At 54.1% G+C, this 20,479-nt stretch overlaps 1 protein-coding gene across 2 annotated transcripts in view; it reads right to left on the bottom strand.

Moving 5' to 3' along the window:
• The window catches only part of CDH4 (cadherin 4), a 555,299-nt gene that overhangs the window by 127,146 nt on the left and 407,674 nt on the right, over positions 1 to 20,479 (bottom strand). The window contains exons 4-5 of one of the 2 annotated variants that reach the window (XM_065893693.1): positions 17,098 to 17,103; positions 7,177 to 7,350 (exon numbers count right to left, since the gene is read on the bottom strand). In XM_065893693.1, the coding sequence (XP_065749765.1) occupies positions 7,177 to 7,350; positions 17,098 to 17,103 (180 nt within the window). The remainder of the gene's footprint in view (positions 1 to 7,176; positions 7,351 to 17,097; positions 17,104 to 20,479) is intronic. The other variant, XM_065893694.1, reaches the window with a different exon arrangement.

Genomic DNA, 20,479 nt, shown 5'->3' with positions numbered 1-20,479 from the left:
CTCACTCACCATCTCCCTGTCACACATCTCATAATGCAGACCCCAGCCCAGGGCACATTTCATCACAAAACTAGCTCCTGAGCTCTAGTCCCCCAAACCCAGATCATCCTCCATTTACACAAAAGGTCGATAGATACTTGTGGCTGGATGTGAGGCTATGCAGTGCACGTGCAAAAAACGGGAACGAAATTGTCGAGAAAATGTGAAGAAAACTTTTGACTTCAGTTGGTTCGAGATCATTTGGATTGTCAGATGAGAGGGGCTGACTTTTACGACCCTTTCCAAACCACCTGCAGCCGAGCTCCCTACTCTAGAAACGGCCTCCTGCTTGCCTTTTCCAAGAGGCCATCTTTCATGCTCAGCGATTATGCAAGGACTTCCTTCCAGAGTCTTCTATTTAGAGCTCCCTTGCCAGGCTCTCTGGCAGGGACCCCGAGGATGGGTCTGCATGACTTCTTGTCTGGTAAAATGTCAGCTTCCAAAATTAAAGGACTTGTGTCCCAAGAGCATTACCTTCTGCCTCATCACCTACAGCGGATTCCTACGGTCGCCCTGGACAGCCTCTCAAGTTAACAAATTCTGAATTTTTATTAGACTCAGCTAAGAAATGCATCCTCTTTCTAAAAGTTTGATTTGATTCTCATTCTAAATCTTGCTGGAAGTCAAACCTAACCTCCATGCTAGAAAAGCAAGTGTCTTTTTAAAACCCTCCTCTAGTCTACATGTGAAGGAATCCTAACCGAGGTAGGGAAGGGACCAAATTCTGGATGGCAGGCAGAAAGCTGATGCCTGGTGGCTCTTGAGGCCACAGAAGGGCTCTGTGTTCTCTCCCTTCTGAGTCCCCAGTGACTGCGTGGTGTCTGGCACCCATGGATGACCCCAAACTGTTCTGTCCAGAGCCCAGGGCTGGAATCTGGGAGCGGGAAGGTCTCCTGTTAATCTTTGCTGGGTGTCCCCTCCTGCCATTCCCCATGATTCCCCTCCCCCCATAATGAAAAGCCTCTACCCAGCTTCCCAGGGGATCAGCTTAGCGACTGTGAATTGCTTCCTCCTCCCTTCTGAGAGGACAGCCTGGATCTTCTGAGCGCTATCTCCGTGAAGCGGCTGCACCTCCTCACTCACCACTTCACTGAGAGCGCGCTCTAATTCTGGTGGGCGTGGCACCGGGAGTCTGGTGGGCGTGGCACCGGGAGTGCGTACCGGCCCCGCCCGGGACGTCACGGCTCCCGGCAGCCCTGCCAGCAATAACTGCCTCGCCCTGCCCAGGGCCCCCTCGGCGGGGCGAGCGAATGCTCAGCGAGGGTCTGTTCTCCCTGCATGGCCCAGCGAAGGCTCACGAAGAGACAAGACACTCTTTCCAAGGAAAACGCCTGTAAGTAACGGAGGTCTCTCTGGGAAGAACATTCTGCCGGCTGCTCTCCCTCCCGCTTTTTCATTTAACATCTTATCAGAAGGAAACGCCGTAGTGAGCGCAGAATTGCAGCTGATCCCAGCTGAGCCTCCAGAGCTCCACACTCAGCTTCCCACTCCCATCAAGCTGTAGTCACGCTTGCTGTGATTTGGGTGTCTTTCGGGGCAGCACCCCCCCCATAAAACCCACTGACAGGAAACTCATCGACCTCCTGCAGACACAGTGGGGTAGAAAAGCACCCCAAACCCTCGCCTGTGCTCCGTAAGAGTTTAAGGGAGAAAGCGGGAAAAGGAGCGAGGGAGGTGCGGGGGCAGAGGCTGAGCACACCAGTGCGCGCACGTGTGGGGGCTGTGTGCGCACGCGTGTGTGCCCCTGCCTGCATGAGTTTCTGGGCTGAGTTCTCCCGTAATGACTTGGAATCCATTGGGAAAACAAATCTTTTACAGAAACTGTAACAGAGATTCCATTTTCCATTTGCTGGAGATACCATCTCCCCATAAGGATCAGCTCAGCTTGGAGGCCGACTCCAGGGGAAGCAGTGCCAGGACACCCCCCCCCCCCAAATGCCACATGCCACGGCCAGCATGCTGTGTGAGCCCATGGGCGCCCGGGACAGCTCGCCATCGGGATTGCTGCCATCACTCCCTCCCTCCCTCACTTATTCATTCAGTCAGCACTCGTAGTGCCTGCCGCTTACAGCACAGAGATGCAGGCAGGGCCCCTGCCTTCAGGAGGCCTGTCCTTGGATGAATAAATAGCAGGCATGACGTCAGACTGTACTAAGTGCTACGGAGGAAGTACAACGGGACAGTGTGGTAAAGACAGACCAGGCTTGGAGGAGGGCAGGTGAGTCAGGTCTGATCGCTCACCTAGACCACCTCCTTCCTTGGCGCAGTGGGGCCCTTCGAGCCGAAAGGACGCGCACTTTCTCCTCTGGGGAAACCCACTGGGGCAGCACGCAGCCGTTTCCCACACGTACCCCTCCTCCTGGGCACAGAGCTGGGCCGCGTTCCCCGGGGTCCTCTGCAACTTGGCCAGTGGAATTCAGGCGGGAATGGTGTTTCCCACGTCCAGGCCCAGGCGACCCTGCGCTCCTCCCTCTGGCGCCCCGCATGACAGCCCCCAAATGACCTTCCCAGGAGCAAGAAATAAACCTCTGTTCTGTTCGGTTTCTGAAATTGTGGGAATGCCCGTCAGAGCGTCAGCCCTCCCTGCAGTCCACGTTGGAGCAGACATCCACCTGGAGGTAGCCTCCCTCCAGGGGCTGCAGACACGTCGGGGGGTCCGAGCAGCAGAGGATGCGGTCTCCCCAAACCACAGCAACACTGCAGACTAGAAGACAGGAGAGGCTGCCCCTCAGTGAGTCTGGGCAGCGGCTGTTGGCTTCCGGCACGTGGAGCGCGCAGCTCTGCTCATCGCACGCCAGACGCCACGCCCGCACCTCCTGTCCCCACGGCTCCAGCGTAGAAACATCACCGGCAAGGAGAGTCCCCAGGAGCCTGCGTGTGCAGGGGCCCGAGAGCTCCCGCCGTCGCTGCTTTCCTGCCGGATTTTGCAAGGTCGGTGTTCACTGGGGAGGGGGCTCATTTCCCTGCTTCAGAGCGGTGCACGTCCCCCATCAGGGCACACAGACGTCACTGTGGCCTCGTGAGAAGACTGTGCCCCCTCAACACGGCCACAGGCCCGTGGGGCGCGAGTGCCTGCTGCTCGGGGAAGCCGGCTCTCCCCTCTCCTACTGCCAGACCCGACCTCTCTGCCTCGGGGCCGCCGGCAGTGGTCAGGCTGGAAGCACACGGGTGTCTTTCCTCCACTGTCCAGCAGAGGACAGACGAACCAGCAGATCTTGGGAACCCCTGCAGGACAAGGGCTCTGCCCACAGTGGCCTTCTTCCCTTTTGGGACCTTTCACAGGCCTGGGTACGACTGGGCACAGAGGAGGGAAATTCCTCGTGTCGGTACCCATACCATCAACTCTGAGAAAGCTCTGAGAGCCAGGACGACAGAATATCCCAGTGGCGGCAAGATGCCTGCCAAACGCACGTGTGTGAGGGTGTGAGTGAGCAAACGCCCCCTCGGGGCTCATTACACACTCACCCGTCACTCTAAGGTTCCCGCCAAGCGTTGAGTATCGGTGAGGATGACTCGGCCAGACGCTCCGGAGTTTGGGAAATGAGGTGGATCTGGCCTGCGGGTCAAATCGGGCCCACTGCCTGCTTTTGTAAATAAAGTTTTATTGGAACCCAGCCACGCCCGTTGGTCTACATATTGCCGAGGGCCGCCTTCACGCTGCAAAGGCAGAGCAGAATAGTTTCAACAGAGGCCAGTCGGCAGGGCTCACAAAGCCTAGAACATTCACTACCTGGTCCTTCACAGAAGACGTTTGCCAAGGGCTCTGAGGAAAAAAGACGCAGACGCAGAGAACGGACTTGAGGACACGTGGAGGGGGAAGGGGAAGCTGGGACGAAGTGAGAGAGTGGCATGGACATATATACACTACCAAATGTAAAATCGATAGCTAGTGGGAAGCAGCCGCATAGCACAGGGGAGATCAGCTCGGTGCTTTGTGTCCACCTAGAGGAGTGGGATAGGGAGGGTGGGAGGGAGGGAAACGCAAGAGGGAGGAGATATGGGGACATATGTATACGTATAGCTGATTCACTTTGTTATACAGCAGAAACTAACACACCGTTGTAAAGCAATTACACTCCAATAAAGATGTTAAAAAAAAAAAAAAGGAAAAGTTTGCCGATCCCTGAGTTAGATGGACAGATTTCTACTAGAGATGAACTTTGGGGAGCACAGCCCAAGGCCTTCAACAAAACTGGCTCACACAATGAAAACCTGACTCCCTGTCCAATTTGCTTTCAATCCTGATGACACTTGAGAGGAAGCTTCTGGCTCCAGTGTATCTAAGACACGTCAACACTTGCATGACCCCCCCTCAGCAGCCCCCCCGCCCCAGAGCTATGTTTTCTCTGCTTTATGCTTGTTTTATAGTCGACTTCCGTCATAACAGATACCTCCAGCTTTCCAGTTGTGAGCTAATAAAGCCTCCTTTTAGAATAAATTTATTTATACTGAAAATGAACTACTAGAGAAAATCTTAAGTAAATGGCAAGTGGCAGTCTGACACGGCAAGGGCCTCGAGGGCTGGTGGGGGCCCCAGAGCCGAGTCACCGGCACCCCCATCGGCATGGGCTGTGCCCTGGGCCTGGCCCACGTGCCTAGAGGATGCTCAGTCTGGGAAACTGCGCCCGGGCTGGGGGGGGGCGTCGATGCTTGAGTGCCTCCCTCCAGTCCTCACCTCCGTTTCGCCGTGATCTCGCCCTCCCAGGCAGGCCGCTCAAGGGCGCGTGATGGCTCTGGAAGTGAACTCCCATCCCAGGGGATTGAGGCAGGAGGGTGGCTCTGTGTGACTGAAACTCAGCAGGACCCTATGGGGCCCTCCTGGTCAGAAAAGCCTTTCCGTGTCCCCTGTCTCTTACTTGCAGGAAAAAGGCTTCAGTCTCCTAGACCTTCCTGAATACCAAAGAGCAGATTCAAACACTTGCTAACCAGGGAAGTAAGGGAATGCGGAAAAACAAAGGGAGAACAATCACACTGCAGTGCAGAGATCAAAGCAGGACCCTGATTGCTGCCCAAGGAGTACACGTAACTGCACCTTCAGTTCTTCTGCAGGAACTGAGGGCCCCACGCAGGTGGAGGACGGCAGCTCCAGGCTGAGCACGAGATTCCTAGAGCCCCGTCCTGCTACCTCACCAGCAACCAGTCGGAAGTCACACACCCTGCAGCCCTCACCCCAAATTTTGCCTATAAAAACTTCTCCCCCAAAACCATCAGGGAGTTTGAAGTTTTTGAGCACGAACCACCCATTCTCCTTGCTTGGCCCTGCAGTAAACACTTCTCTGCTCCAAACTCCAACATTTCGGTCTGTTTGGCCTCCCCCATGCGACAGGCACACACACTTGTGTTCAGTGATATGCTGAGCTGGACACGCCCTCCTGTTCCTCCTTTTTTCCACGACTGCCGTACACAGCACTTCTGACACCAGAGGTGTCACCGCATCCAGCAATTCTCTATGACACCAGCTGGGGGTGCTACCATTTAACTCAACTCTGACGCCATCTACCCGGAGAGGGCGTCCATCCCACAGGTTAAGGGCTCGGTCCCCCGAGATGCTCCCACTTCAGACGTCAATTGCCAAGTCCAGGTTGTCACCTGAGCTTCTGACCGATTGGCTGTAAATCTGAGGTTCCAACAACCCCCTCCTTGGGTTCGATTAATTTGCTAGAGCAGCTCACAGAACTCGGAAAGCCAGTAGATTATTGGTTTATTGTAAAGGGTATGACTCGGGAACAGTCAGAGGGAAGAGGCGTAGGACGAGGTGTGGGAAGGTTCCCGGAGACTTCACGCCCTCCCTGAGTGCCATCCTCACTGAATCTCCATGTGTTCACCCTCCAGAAGCTCTCTGAACCCTGTCCTTTTGGGTTTTTATGGAGACTTCGTTACGTAGGCACGACTGATTAAATCATGGGTCACTGGTGACTGATTCAACATCCAGCCCCTCTTCCCTCCTGGGGTGAGCGGCTGGGGGGGGAAGGGGAAAGTGAAGGTCCCAGCCCTGCAGTCACAGGGTTGGTACCCCTGGTGGCCAGCCCCGGCCTTAGGTTCCCCTGGGACTTCCCCAAAGTCCCCTCATGCACATAAGCTCAGGTGTGCTAGAAGGGGTTTGCTATGGATGTCTGCAGACATCTTTTTCACTCTTATCATTTAGGAAATTGCACGGGTTTTACGAGTTCTGGCCAGAAACAGGAACAAAGACCAAACTAAGTCACAGCGTCACATGTGGTGAAGGCAGGGCGATAGTCACGACACGGCTCCGTGGCTGTGGTGTGTATGGTGGGGTGACTGACCTGGATGGCCCTGCGAGGTTTGCTGCTTCATCTCTGCATTTTAATACCCACCCCCCAGCTTTCTGCATCAAAAAGAACAGGAAACAAAACAGACTAATCAGGCCAAGGAATGAAGCCGACGCCTTAATAACACTCGAGGGGCCCCAGCTCCACAGGTGGGGAGAGGCGCTGGCCACGGATGGGATTATCTAATGGGGTTCTCACCACCACTTTATCAAACTGTCGTTCAGATTGGGCTGCAATCTTCCTTCAAAGGGAAGGAGATGATGCTAGTTGGTGGACTTGATCATTGAAAAACAGATTTGTAAAATGAGTCCTTCAGTCCTTCAGGAAAAGCGACCTTGTGGTGGCTGCTGGGAGCAGGTGACCCTAAGGGAAGGGACACAGAACTGCCCCCCCGGCACCTCAGGCTCAGTCTCAGCACCTCTGACTTTTCACCAAGATCATGGTCAGCGTGGACAAGCCATCATTCTCCATTCAATATCTTAGCCATAATCGGGAAGAAGTGTGAACATGCAGACCAAAGGAAGGTGTCAGAGGTCAAAGGCCACGACCCAGGTCTCCATCCCATCTCCTTCCACGCACCAGAACAGTCACTGGACAGTAACCGGAGAGAGAGGACCCAACGCAAGCAGGCCCGTCCACCCTGGAGGACGCAACTGCCCTTCTGACTTTTCTGTTCTGTGTATTACTTATCTCATTACTGAAAAGGCAAAATCTTGACCTTAGACACCCAGGGCAGAGCCTGTCCCAGGCTCCAGGAACAAGCCCATCAGACTTGATTTGCGAGATCCCGGGACAGGCAGGGGCTAAAGCCGAAAGCTTCCCCACCGGCAGGAGCATCTCCACTTACCCTCACCAGCTGCTGCGGGAAGGGCCCGCGGGAGTTTTCTGGCACGTTGATGGGCGGGATGACCCAGTCCCGTTTCTGGCGCCTCAGCCCATTGGAACTCTGATGCTGTGGCCACGGCAACAGTGTGTCATTTGGCGGCTGGACAGGGTCCAGGGGTGCACTCTTCTTCCCTTTCTGCAGCGTTATTTGGAAGGGAGAGAAGAGGAAAAGAAGCCTGGTTAGGTGTTGCAGAGGAAAAGGCGTCTGTTAGAATTTGTACTATCCTAGATCCAGGGAAAGATTGGATGGTGTTGGGAAAAGTGGGGACGTGTTAGGGAAAAAAATCTAGCAAGACCCTCATCTCTACAAAGAAATGGACTACAGATTAAATGGGGGTTAAGAAACCATAAACAAAGAAGAAAATATAGCTGACTCTTTAACCAGTACATCAGGGCTTTTTAAGCCCAAAACAATGGAAAAAAATTACAAAGGAAAATATTCATACATTTTAACCTAAAACCCTTGTGTATGAAAACATACCCTAAAAGCAATTGATGAATTTACAACAAATCTGACAAAGAGCTAAGAGCCTGACTATATAAAGAGTTCCTACAAATCATTAAGAAAAAATTGGAACTTTATTATAACAGGAAAAAGACACAAATAGATAATTAACAGCAAAGTAAATACAAAGGATCAATAAACTCATGAAAAATGTCCAGTCATCAAACAATGCAAATTAAAGCAATATATCCTCCTCACCCATCAAACTGACAAGAGTAAACAAAATGAATCCTCCCCCCTGACGAGCGTGTCGTGAGTGAGTCAGCAGAGGGTGATGGTTGAGGTTGTGGGATTTGGCGTTAAACTGGTGTCTTATGTTTACCTGCATCCAAAGATTCATGTGACACGGGGCAAGTGCCCTTAATCTCTCTCAGCTCCAGCTACTTCTTTTATAAAACGGGCTTGGTAATAACAGCACTGAATTCAGAGGGCTGCTATGGAAATTAGACTGATAAGAGCCCATGCCTGGCGGGAACCAGCGGGACTGAATGTCGGCTGCTCTGAAGTCAATGGGGCTCCTCACCGCTGGGAGCAGCACTCTGCCACCAACTACCAGAAGCCTCAGAAATGGTCCTTGCTTTTGACGCCATAACCCCACAGCCGGAAGTCTGTCCCAGCGGAACCGCATGTGGACCAACCCGCCAAATAAAGATGTTCACTGTGGCTGTCTTTATAATAACATTATGTATATGTGAAACGGTAAAAATACCAGGAAAAAATTCTGGAAGTCTGATGGTGGTAAATAATATTTAAGTGCATTACACTACGTTCATATCTTGGGATACTACGTGTCATTAGGAGTTACTCTTTGTAAGTCAGAAAGAGAAAGATAAATACCGTATGTTAACGCATCTATATGGAATCTAAGAAAAAAACAACAAATGGTACTGATGAACCTAGTGGCAGCGCAGGAATAAAGATGAAGACATAGAGAATGGACTTGAGGACACGGGGCAGGGGAAGGGGAAGCTGGGGCGAAGCGAGAGTAGCGTCAACACATATACACTACCAAATGTAAAATAGCTAGTGGGAAGCAGCCGCATAGCAGAAGAGCAGCTCGGTGCTTTGCGACGGCCTAGAGAGATGGGATAGGGAAGGTGGGAGGGGGGCTCAAGAGGGAGGGGATATGGGGATATATGTATGCATATGGCTGATTCACTTTGTTGTACAGCGGAAACTAACACAGCATTGTGAAGCAATTATACTCCATAAAGATGTATTAAGAAAAAAAAGAAGTTACTCTTTGAAGATATGAAGAAATTCCATACACTGATAGGAAGTGGAGAAATGGCACCAAAGTATACAGGCAGCATAAGTCCCCATGTTTTTTAAAAGGATAGAGAAAAGATTGGAAGGAAGTACATAGAAATGTAAACTCTGGTTTTCTCTGGTCACCAGTGAGTTTTTATTTTAATTTACTCCTTTTACCTTTCTGTATTTCTGAATGTTATAATGTACATGAAATTGTATAATTAGAAGAGCTAACAGGACTCACGTATACACAAGACATCTACACCTATATCGCCTCCATGTTTATTTTCAAGGTGCCCCGTGTGGCTGCCTCTGCACCGTTCTCATGGTTGATGTTCATTTCACTCCGAGTCTCAGAGCCAGGAGCATATGAGAGCTCGCGTGGCAGAGACAGACCTCGGACCAGGACAGCCCAAGCCAGAGAGGACAGAGCTGGCTGGAGGCCCTAGGCGGCGGCCCCTCTCCAGTCACGGCGGGGTCCCCACCCTCCAGCTGAGCTCCCACCCAGTGAGAACCTGTTGGTCTTGCCATTGCCCGTTGAACCTTCCCCACTCCCTTTTGCAAAAAAGCTGCGTAGAAATAAGTTAGACACACGTAGACAAAACTAATTAAAAAAACCAAAAAAACGTATCAGTCCTGAACGCCAAAACTTGATGCTACGTCAATGGAAAAATCCATCTGGACAAGCCACACTCTAAAGAGACCCCCCTCTGGGACTTTCCCCACCAGGAGTCCAGCTGTCTTTCGTGTTGAGCTCCTGCACTTAAGAGTCTGCAGCAATTAAAAACCAAAAGGCTTCCCTAGGTCACTTCCCATCCTTCATCAGAAGGATCCACGCGAGGTGTGTGCATCCCCAGTGGCCTTGATTTCTACGGAAACATGACATTCTCTCAACATCCATTCAAGTCAAGCTAACAGATGCTGCTTTGTGACCAACGCTGCATCTCTCACGATGACAGGGGTGGGGTCATCTCTAGACTCCTTGATGAGCGTCACAGAACAGTGTTCAGGATGGTCCTGGCCACACCCCGCCCCCTTGCAGCCAGGATGCAGACAACCGCTCTCCACGCGTCAGGGGCAGCCAACGCCTTGTGGGCACCGAGCGTTCTGAACCGTCTCTGCCTGCATCTTCCCTACTGCCGAGGCTACAGGAAGGTCATCCCCCCTCTACCAGGGAGGCGACCGGGCGGCTCAGAGAGGCCAAGTAACTTCTGAAGGCCACACAGCTCTTTAGGCAGAGGCAGGATCTGTGTGCCCCCCTCACTTCTGGGGTTTCTTCATGGGGCCCCATCCCCTCTACGGGTCCTCATGTCAGTGTGCAGTGGGCTGGGCAGACATGGACATTCCCATCGGAGAGGCCCAAGGACGTCAGTGGGAAACCTCGGACCAGCAGAGGCATTTCTGAGTTCCCGCGGCGTCAGCTTCCAGGTTAGAAATGCCAAGTGTGAGATTCCCACCTGGACTCCCCACCTCTGCGCTGACGCCTGCCGTGTGTGCTCAGTGAGCCCTCCAGGGGACTGCCACGCTCCACAGATGGCCTCACAGGAAACGAGGGTCACCCGGCCCAGGCACTTGCCTCGGCAGAGGGGACCCGCTTGGTGTTTGCTCTGAGCACGTCTGCGTGCGTGTGTGGGGTGCTGGGGCAGGGGTCCCGGCCACAAGCACGGCCTCTGGGAGGTGGAGCCTGGCCGTCCCGGCTCCCGCCACGTCTCCCACGTGCGGCACAGAGAATGCAGGTCTGCCTCGCCCGCTGACGCTTGGGCACCTGCAGAAGCTCACCCGAGCCTCTGAATTTGAGACTCGGAATTTTCAAGGTTTTCATCGAGCCGTTCTCCTTTTAAAAACCTGCTTTGTCTTCATCTGCTTAGGCTGAGCTTGCGTGGCGTTAATTTCCCTAGTGTTGTTTAAATAAATCGCACATATTTGCTACTATTTTAAAGCTGTGAGACAAGTGTAATAACAAAATCTGGCGAAGATCAATGCCAGACCTGCAGTAGCTTCAGCTGGGAAGACACACCCACTTCTCTGGGGGAGGAACGCCGATGACAATGACCCGTCACCTGATGAGGCGAGCACGCGCTTCGGGACCGCGCGGACCTTGGGCCGTTCAGAGTGCGGCGCGCAAAGCCCGACGTGGAATCACACTAACGGTAAATCATGTTTCTGGCCGCTCTCGAAGGTGTTTCCGCACAGACGAGAGCTGCCGATTTCCCCACTGCGCCCGGTCACCCGTGTTTCTGAGCCAACGATGGCAGGTGCTGGGTGATAACGTGAATGCGGCCTCTGTGCTCCCGATACACATGTGCACGTTCACCTACATAGGCACACGCACGTATGTACAGGGCAGGCACATATAGACACACGTGCACACACACACGTGCACGTGCCTCTGTGCTTATGTACCATATACACATGCGTGTGTGTACATATGTGTGTGTTTTGTTTCTCTCTCTGTGTATGTAATGCGTCACAATTTTCTCAAAACCAACAGCCCGGCCCTGACAGGCTGTTCCTTACAGACAATTCAGCCCAAGTCAGAGGTCTTGTAACTGGTGGGGGTCGGAGAGGGTCCTGACTGCTGCGCTGGCCTTGGAGCCGGCCAAGCTGTTCCCTGCAGGTTTGCAGGGTGGCGAGCGCTGAGGAAATCGCTCGTCCTCTGATGGGACTCTCAGCCCAGCCCGCCCCAGGGAGTAGCTGGTGCTCGACAAGCAGCCACCGAGCGGGGGACGGTGTGCAGCGGGGGCGGCGGCCCCTGGGGACCCCTTGGAGCCCTGACCCCAGGAAGGGGTGGCAGGCTGGCCTTCACAGGGGCATCTTGAGGGGCCAGGACCGCTCAGGACACGCGTCTGCCCTGTTCCGCCTGCAGCGGGCCTTTCCCAAAAGGGGCAGAGGAAGGGTAGGGGCCATGGCTCCCAGGTACAGACCACGCAGAGGCCAGGCGCTCATTTGTGAGGCCCTAAATCCGTCTGCTTCTTAATCAGCTCTTATTTACAAAGCATTTCTCATTTCAGATGGCCTCTCCCACTGAGCCTTCATCAATCGGGCTTAGCGTCGGATTCGTTCTGCTGACGATGCTCTGAAATGGTGACTTACTAGGGGAGGAGCCTCCCCAGGCTGGGGTCCTAGCGCCGGGCCTGGGACCCGGGATGAGTCTTATCCTGCCTCTGGGCCTCCGTTTCCCGCCCCGGAGCTGGACAAGCTCTGCGCTTCGGGGGCAGCTGGGGCGTGGGCAGGAGGCTGAGGTACTTTCTGGAGCGTAGCTTCTTCACGTCACAACCTGGGGGGGTTCCGTGGTCTCGCTCCTGAGTGATACAGGTGAGCTACGGAGTCGCTGCCCCAAAGGACTCGCACTTTGCAAAGACAAAACGCCATCCCGTGCCTGTGAGGCTGCTTGGGCTGGTCCCCCTCGAGGGGTGTGTACACCCGCTCTGTCTGTAGCACGTGGGGGTCTGGGGAGGCCAGAACGGGGGTCTAAGATCTTTCTAGGTCACCTCGTCTCTGGGCTCGGCGTTTCTCTCTCGGCAGGTTTTCAGGACCAGTCTCAGGCATACGCATCCTCTCTCCAGGGACAAAGTGACAAAACCCCCATGCTCAGGAACACAGTTCAGTGAACTCAAGAGAAAAGGGGAGGAATGGAGACAAGGACCGTCTTCCATTCTCACGGGAAGGCCGAGGCCCCGGATTCACAGGCAAAGCTGCACGACTGCCATCCTCCCGCAAAGTCATCATTTTCCACCTTGTCCTGGCACCAGCCCAAACCTGGAGCCCAGCAGTGACCCGCACACCCGCCTTCCCGAGGTGGCTTTTGTTTTTCATCTCCTCACGGGGCACATTATCTTATTTTCTTAAGCTCCCAGCAGCCCTGTGCCTGCCCGGGGCCTGCTCTCCTTGTAAGGAGGGTCGCTCTGTGTGTCTGATTATGAGAGTAATCAAGTGTGGCTTCCAGGTGAGGTCTTCAGGGACTCCCCGACATTAGGAAGAAGCTGGGTCACTTCCTTTCCGTCATCATTCACAAGTGAAAGATGAATAATGTAAAACCGACCCGGGGCAGGTTTTAAATTATCGCCTCTTTTTTTTTTCTTTTTTTCAAAAAGGAAAAGGAAAGAGAGAGGAAAGTGTCAGGGGAGGACGACAGTCATATGCACCTCCTCCAATCTACATGCATGACAGGAAGTTATAATCTGTCATCTTTTTCTATCACCCAACCGCTCGCCTAGTAGGATCACAGACTTATGAAGAGCCAAGTATAAGCAAATAGGTGACTCACGAAACACTCAGAAGCGGCACTGAGCAGGGAATATAAACAATGCAGACTCTGTCTTCAAGGCAGCAAGTCCCTTCCCAGCCATCACGGTTTCAGGAGGGTGACAGCAGCTTAGCAGCGAATAAGCGATACGTACTGCTCACCCCTCCTGGTGACGGGAGAGTAGGTGACGGGCCCCACTGCGAGACAGGCAGGGACCTGGGACCCGGGACCCTCTGCTGCAGGGCTTGCACCTGGACAGACGTCTCCTTGAGCAACAGATACGAAGAGACTATAAGGGACTGAAAAGAACTGCACCCACGGCGCAGTTGGGGCAAAGTCTAAACAAGATACAAAGAGTCCAAAAACCCAACTGCCACTTCTGAAGAGCCGGGGGCAAAAAGCACGGTCCTGCGCATGCGCCCTGCGCTCGCCACCACCAAAGCCACGCCTCTGGCCCGAGCCCTGGACACACCCCTATCCTCACCCCATACACGGAACCCCACGGATGCCCGGCCGCTTCTGCAAAGTGCGACGAGCTCCACTGTTCTCCAGAGAAGATGGCCCAGCAGAAGCCACTGCCCTCAAGAGGTGACGTGGATATGAAAACGGCTTCAAAATTCCCAGATCCCGGTGCGTTTCTAAGGAGCGCCCGGCAGCCCTGACCTTTGAAGATGGGGTCACAGATGACAGCCTGACCCCCCATGGGCCCTCCCACACAGCTGTTGGGTCCCGTGCCGCCCTACCTCAGCACCGTAAACTCCCCCCACTTTTGAGAAAATAGCACGAACACAAGTCCACCCGATTCAACAAAAGCTAAATTTATGGGGACATTTTCAAGTCAGTTCCCCGTGGGATGTGCCAACCAGGCGAGCTGACCGCCAGTGTCCACGAGGACACTTCTTGATCAAGGGGCTTGGGGTCAGCTTTCCGGCCCTCCCCGCGATGGAAATCATGGGCTTTCATTACCCAGGGCAGTGCCTTCTCGGGAAGGTGCCCTGTGTGATCTTCTTTCCCTGACTGGCAGCGCGTGGACCCTGAATGCGGAGGCAGGGGATGGGCAGGCTGGAGGGAACTGTGTTTTTTAACTTCCCCGTTCTTCCCTGCTCTCTGGTCTCTAGACTGGGCCATGTGCCGAGGAGCAGTGCGTCCAGCCCCTCTCTGGGCAGTGGGTACGCAGCTGAGGGACGGGGGTCTGGGACCTGCACCTGCACTGAGCTTCCCGTGAGACGCAGGATGGAGCCCTGATGAGGCCGGGGCTGCTTTTCTTTCGCCACAAAGGTCAACCAGCCCGCGTGTCTCACCGCACGAAGCATCACCGGGGCATCCACCCGGGACCCCTTTCCTTTCAACCAGCGTCCAGCGTCCAGCCCTGTAGGCTCCTGCACCTTCTTCCATGCAGAGTGACCAAGACCCACTCACAGAGTCTCACCTGCCCCTCTCGGTGGCCCCGATGTTGGGGAAGGAGGTGGCTCGTCCCAGCCACGGAAACACAACCGGTGTAGGGCGTGGGGCCCCTGGGTTACGAATTTCATGGGTCTGTACTCAAAATGGAACACTTGGGGAATGCCACGTCTGCGTTGTAGACTAACACTGCTTATGCTGGAATAAGGGTAGACGAGACTCATTCCCCAAATGTCAGTGTTGTTTACGACCCTCTCCCCTGTCTCTGATGCCCCAGCCTTCCTGTTTCCTTAGAGCTTTGGGTTAAACATGCTTCACTAAGGGAAATAGCATCCTTCCACTCCTCAACCCTCCCAAATGTCAAACCCAGTACTGATTTTCATTGAGGATAATTAGAGTTCATAAAAAAAAAAAAAAAAGGCACCAGAATCTATACAGATAGTCCATTTCTCTGCCTTCGCTTCCCTTTCAATATACATTTGAAAAACGGTACTTTTTGTTTGCCTGCAAGCATGTATATTTAAAACATTTAACTAGGGTTCTGTCTGCAGCCTTCTGCCTGGTTTCCATGGTAGCTAAGGACCGACAGGATAAGACGGTATTTAACAAACACAAAATAAAACAACAGAAAGATATCTCCGTTCTGTAACAAACAGAGCATGGGAGCCATTCTAAACAAACATTTGCATGAGTTTGGTTCTGAAAAGGCACTTAGTGGATTTTTTTTTTTTTACATCCACGACACTATAGGGAAGACAAATGCCGTATCTATGCCCCGTAAAGCACTACGGTATTTCTTACTTGCAATCTCTTCTAAGAAGGGGAGATTGTTTTGAAAATTCCCGTAAAAATCATACAAAGAAAGTTTTCCTGAATGAAATAGCATGATTATTTCTTGTGCATCTATATTTGGAAGGACAGTCTTAAGCAAACACTCCTGTACACGCTGCTTGCTGTGTGCGGGGCAGGGGGCAGGGACGGACGCCCCCTCCCGCCTGCTCACTCACGCCCATGATAGCCCAGGAAGGCAGGGGCTGGCGCTGTGCTCACTCACACCTGGGCAGAGGTCTGGGGACTGGCCCAGGCTCATGGGGCTGGGTTCGGAACTCAGGCCACTCCCTCGGCCCCTCCCTGCTCCTCGGCTTGGACGGGGGGCGCCCTGACATGGAGGGTAGATGCTGCCTGTGCTTTGCGACCCTGGCGCCCAGTGCCCCCATGTCCTAGGCAGATGGGCCAGGGACTCAGGGTGGGAGCAGCCCTGGGGGAACAGCTGAGACGCGGTTCTTTAGGCAACTCGCATCCATCACCATCATCCCGAGGGAAGGCTTCACGTACTTCAGTAGTGTCAAAACCACACTTCTTTTAACAGACGCTCAGAGCACACCCCTTGCCCTCGTCAGCCTTGTGTCCGCCCAGAAATGAAGACACAAGACAATGCACCCATCCATGCAGCCCAGGGAGCAGGCAGGATGCAGGTGTAATGGATGGGAGCACAGGGGAGGACATGTCTGCTTTACGGGCCACGGTAAGGAAGTTGGGGGGATGCCCGAATGTTCAGACAAGTCTGCCCCACTGTGTGTGTGGTGTGTGTGTGTGTGTGTGTGTGTGTGTGACCTCCACGAGCCCGGCCAGGCTGCTCGGCCATCCTCGCCCCCGCCCCCTGCACGGCAAGGACCCCCAGCGCCCGAGCAGTTCCGCCTGCCCCCCACTCCTCCCGCTGACACAAGCCAAGCTGTCTCCAGGCATCTCCTGCGAGTACCCTGGCTGGTAACTGGCTCTGGAGAATCCAGAAAATTATGTTTTGCTAGGAACAAAGTAAATGAAATTACTCTGTAGTTTACAGAAAAAAAATACAATCACAGTAAAAAAAAAAAAAAAATTAAACTAGCAAGTTAGGCCAGAATGTATGACTTTTTCCTGGAGTTGTTCTCAGTGGGACCGAGTGGCATCACTCATATTGGTGTCAATTAGTGAGAAAAATGGTCAGTTTTGTTGGTGTGGGTGATCCTGGAAGGCTTTGGTCAGGAGGAAGGTTATAACGCGTGTGACAGGCAGTGAGGGAGGGTCTCTCTCCTCTCCTTTTTGTACTCACATCACAGCGCTTGCTTTGCTGCAGGAGAGCACTGCTAGGGGCGGGACAGGTCCTGCAGAAGTGACGCGACATCACCCCCATAGGGACATGGGGGCAAAGTGGTGGATCTCGTGGGGTGGGCATGGCCTCGTGCCCTCTGAGGCTTTTGTTTTGTTTCAGGAAAAGGAGAAGCTGAGAGAGGGGAGATTCTAGGATCCAGGCAGGGGTACTGGGTGGCGGGACCTCCCAGGGCAGGGAGGGGACGGTGGCCAGAGCACAGCGGTGAGGGGTGATGGACCCCACGGGGTGGGAGACGGAGCTGGGCCGGCCCCTGGGGGCCTCCACCCCACTTAGCAAACCAGCCCTGCAGAGACAAGCAGGAAGCAGGCCGAGCGCTGTGCTGGCCGACCCGGGGCTGCAGCAGAAGGAGCCACCCTCCCGCCCTGCTTTCAGCCCTCTCTGGGGTCCTGACACACCCTAAAATAGACTCAGATGCCTGACCAAGTGCCGCCTGGCCAGGGACCTGCCTGGCCACCTCCCCCCGCTTGCGATGCTCCCTCTGTGGGAATGATGGCTTCTCTCATCTTGGGTCTCGACTCAGATGTCACCCTCCTGACCCCCAGGACACGGCGCAGCCTCTACCCTCTCCTGGCCCAGACCCCCGCCAGCCACCCCACCTTAGTCCAGTCCGTGGCTGCTGCTCAGTGGTCAGGCCTGTCACCACCCTCGTGGGACCATTCCCGGTGATGCCGTTTGCATCTTAGAACGTTACAAAGTGTCCGGCGGGGACATGCAAACCGTCTTCACTCACCCAGTGACCAAGGGAGCCACTTGGGATCTTTCTGACTCATGGGGCTCAGAGTCCTTCGAGCACGCCTGCCGCTCACTTGCCCCCTCGGGCTCTCGCTCCTTGGCCCACAGGAACGAGAGAGGGCAGGATCGTGCGGTCCATTCCTCTCCCCTGGCCTGCGTGTCCGAGGCTTCCCTGCCTGGCAGTGGCCCCTCTTTCTCGTGCCCTTTGCTCCCCCCAGCCGTGGGAGTCAGTGAGCCACCCGTCATCTTTATTCCCTCGTCCCCCTCAAATCTCCGTGAGACGGTGCCCAGGCTGCAACACCCCCCCCCGCCCCCTGGGACAGGCCAGGGAAAGTGACCAATGACCGTGATGCTTTTCTCCCTGGGCTGTGGGACCCTGGGCACCTTTCCTCTGCAAAATGAAAGGTTGACCCTGACACTCGCTCAAGGCCGTCTGCAGCCTGAAACACAGCCCGAGCTGGACCTCCTCCACCTGCGGACCCCAGGGCGGCTCTCCACAACTGCAGAAAACGCACCTTCCAGCAATTAGAAATCACTCATGCCTTCATGCTGGCAGAGTTAAACGCTGCAGTCTTCTGGGGAGCTCTGCGCATCCGCTGAGATCTATTACTGATCACCCGTCGCTGGGGCGGGCCGCCAGGCTGTGGTCATGACCACAGACTCTGGACAGGGACCAGCCTCCTTCCCGGCAGTTGTACGGCCTAGTTGCTGTTTCTCAGTCACATTGAGGCCGTCTTTTGGAAAAGCATAAAAGGACCGTCTTGCTACTTTCTGAAGGTGTGCACTGTCACTCAGCTCCCCTAATGACCTTCAGGTGCCTTCCCAAGGTGACGCCTGGCGTGGAAAGCCCCACACGCCCCCTTTGGTTAAAACTCCGAGTTGGCAGTGTAGGGGTTCAGGCGCGGGCACTAGCCCTCTGGCGCTCATGGAAAGCGGGTGATGGTGGGGTGCAGGGTCGCTCGTGGGCCAGACTTTCCTTAGGGGCTGCACCTCCAGGGGATTGCAGGAATTGCTTCTCAACCAGGCCCTCTCCATTCCATTGTCTTGTAACCCACCTGGGCGTCCTTGATACTAAGATGGGCTCTGCCCACTCGCAGGGGGCAGACTGTAGGGATGGGGGTGATGGACCCCAGGGGCTTAAAGAATCGGGGTCTTGGCAAGACTTGTCCTTGCCGGTCCTGGAGACCCAAGCAGAGGCGAGGAGAGGACTTGAGGCATCAGGAACACTGGGTTGGATGCCCGGCTCCGGACTCACATCCCACCTTTGGGAGGCTGCCTTGGGTCTGTCGGCACAGCCCCAGGGTTGGGCGTCCACCTCAGCTGGAAGGCACTGGCCACACCCCTGGCGACTGAGTGTCCTGGTGTCACCGAATCAAAGCACCACAGACTGGGGCGCTTCCACAATGGACGTTCATGTCTCAGTTCTGGAGGCCACAGGCCAAGACGCAGGCGTGGCAGGGCTGTCCCTCCCGAGGGCCAAGCAGATCTGTCCCAGCCCCTCTCCTAGATTCTGGTGGCTGCCGGCAATCTTCCGGGTTCCTTGGCTTGTAGAAGCATCACCTCGATCCCTGTCTTCATCTGCACATGAACTTCTGTCCATGAGCGTGACTGCGTCCAAATTCCCCTCTTAATAAGTTCACTTGTCATGTTGGATTAGGGTCCGTCTACCCTAGGGACCTCACCTGAACTAACCACATCTGAAAACCCAGTCCCATTCTGAGGTTCTGTGGGTTTGGACTTCAACACAGGAACTCTGGGGGGCAAAGTTCAGCCCATCCACCCGTGGAGGCCAAGACCCCAAGGAAAGAAGGCGCTTCAGCATCTGGGCCTGGTCCGGCTGCTGGGTAATGCTCAGCTGAGTTTATCTTTCATAGATGCTGACATACTCTGAGACCCAATATTAGTTTCATAAACAACAGTTTCTTTCTTGCAAACTATACCCACAGGTCCCATTGACAATTCCAAGCGCTGCCGCAGCCAGTCAGACGACAATGGTGCGAGGAACTTTATCTTCAGTATTTACTGTTGGGCTGGAATATTGCTCTGACTCCTCGGGGGCGATTCAGCACTCCCGTGGGAAATACGTGACTTAATTAAATTTTCTAATTGAATTGCTATCAGCTTTCCTGCAAGACTGCACACAAAAAAGTTCTTCCAGATTCCAGCCCTGCTTGTATTACCCACAAAAAGACCGCCTTTAAATTGTTGCTAAGAAAGGAAAGGAAAAGGGGAGAAGTTGCCAAATTTTTACGGTTCACCTAACTGGAAAGCTGACAGTTTTGCTGGCTCCACAGTCGCTGGAATAACGGACAAGGGAGACTGCGCTTGACGGGACCTTGACACGGGAAAGATGGAATTTATGGAACCGGGAAATTAGGGGGTCCCCTCGCGCCCTCCTCCAGGGATTCGCTTCAAGGCTCCTTTTGGTAAGAGCTTCTCGGGACTTTTAACACTGCAAATGGCTCCTTTGAAGGAGGCCCTTGTGTTTCTAGAAACTTCTGCTAACAGAACTCCCGCTGGCGACGTTCTCGTTGAACACTCCACCTTTCCAAACCCAGCCAGGAAGCCCTCTGCATGCATTAAAACATGTTTGAAAATTGTGAATTATAAACAACATGCAGGAAAGTGCTTGAAACGTCAGTGAACAGACACACTAATGATCACAGAATGAACACCTGCCCCCAGGACCCCCTCACGTCCCTCAGGCCCCCACCAGGCCACCTCCTCTCGCCTCCCACAGCGGTCCCCTGCGCGGCTGTACACGCAGTCTGAGCTGTCCACGTCTGGACTCACAGTCTGCACTTTCCTGCCTGGGTGCCCGCCCTCTTTCCCTCGATGTGTGTCTGTGAGATTTACCCATCCTGTTGCTTTGCTCATTTGTGCTGCTGTATAGAAATTCACTGTATGGACCCACCACCAGGCACTTATCCAACGTAATGAGGACGAGCGTTTGGGTTCTTTTCAGGTTTATCAAATTC

This window comes from Phocoena phocoena, chromosome 15 (genome assembly GCF_963924675.1).
Source record: "Phocoena phocoena chromosome 15, mPhoPho1.1, whole genome shotgun sequence".
NCBI classification, from domain to species: domain Eukaryota; kingdom Metazoa; phylum Chordata; class Mammalia; order Artiodactyla; family Phocoenidae; genus Phocoena; species Phocoena phocoena.
This window is presented reverse-complemented; position numbering and strand designations above follow the sequence as displayed.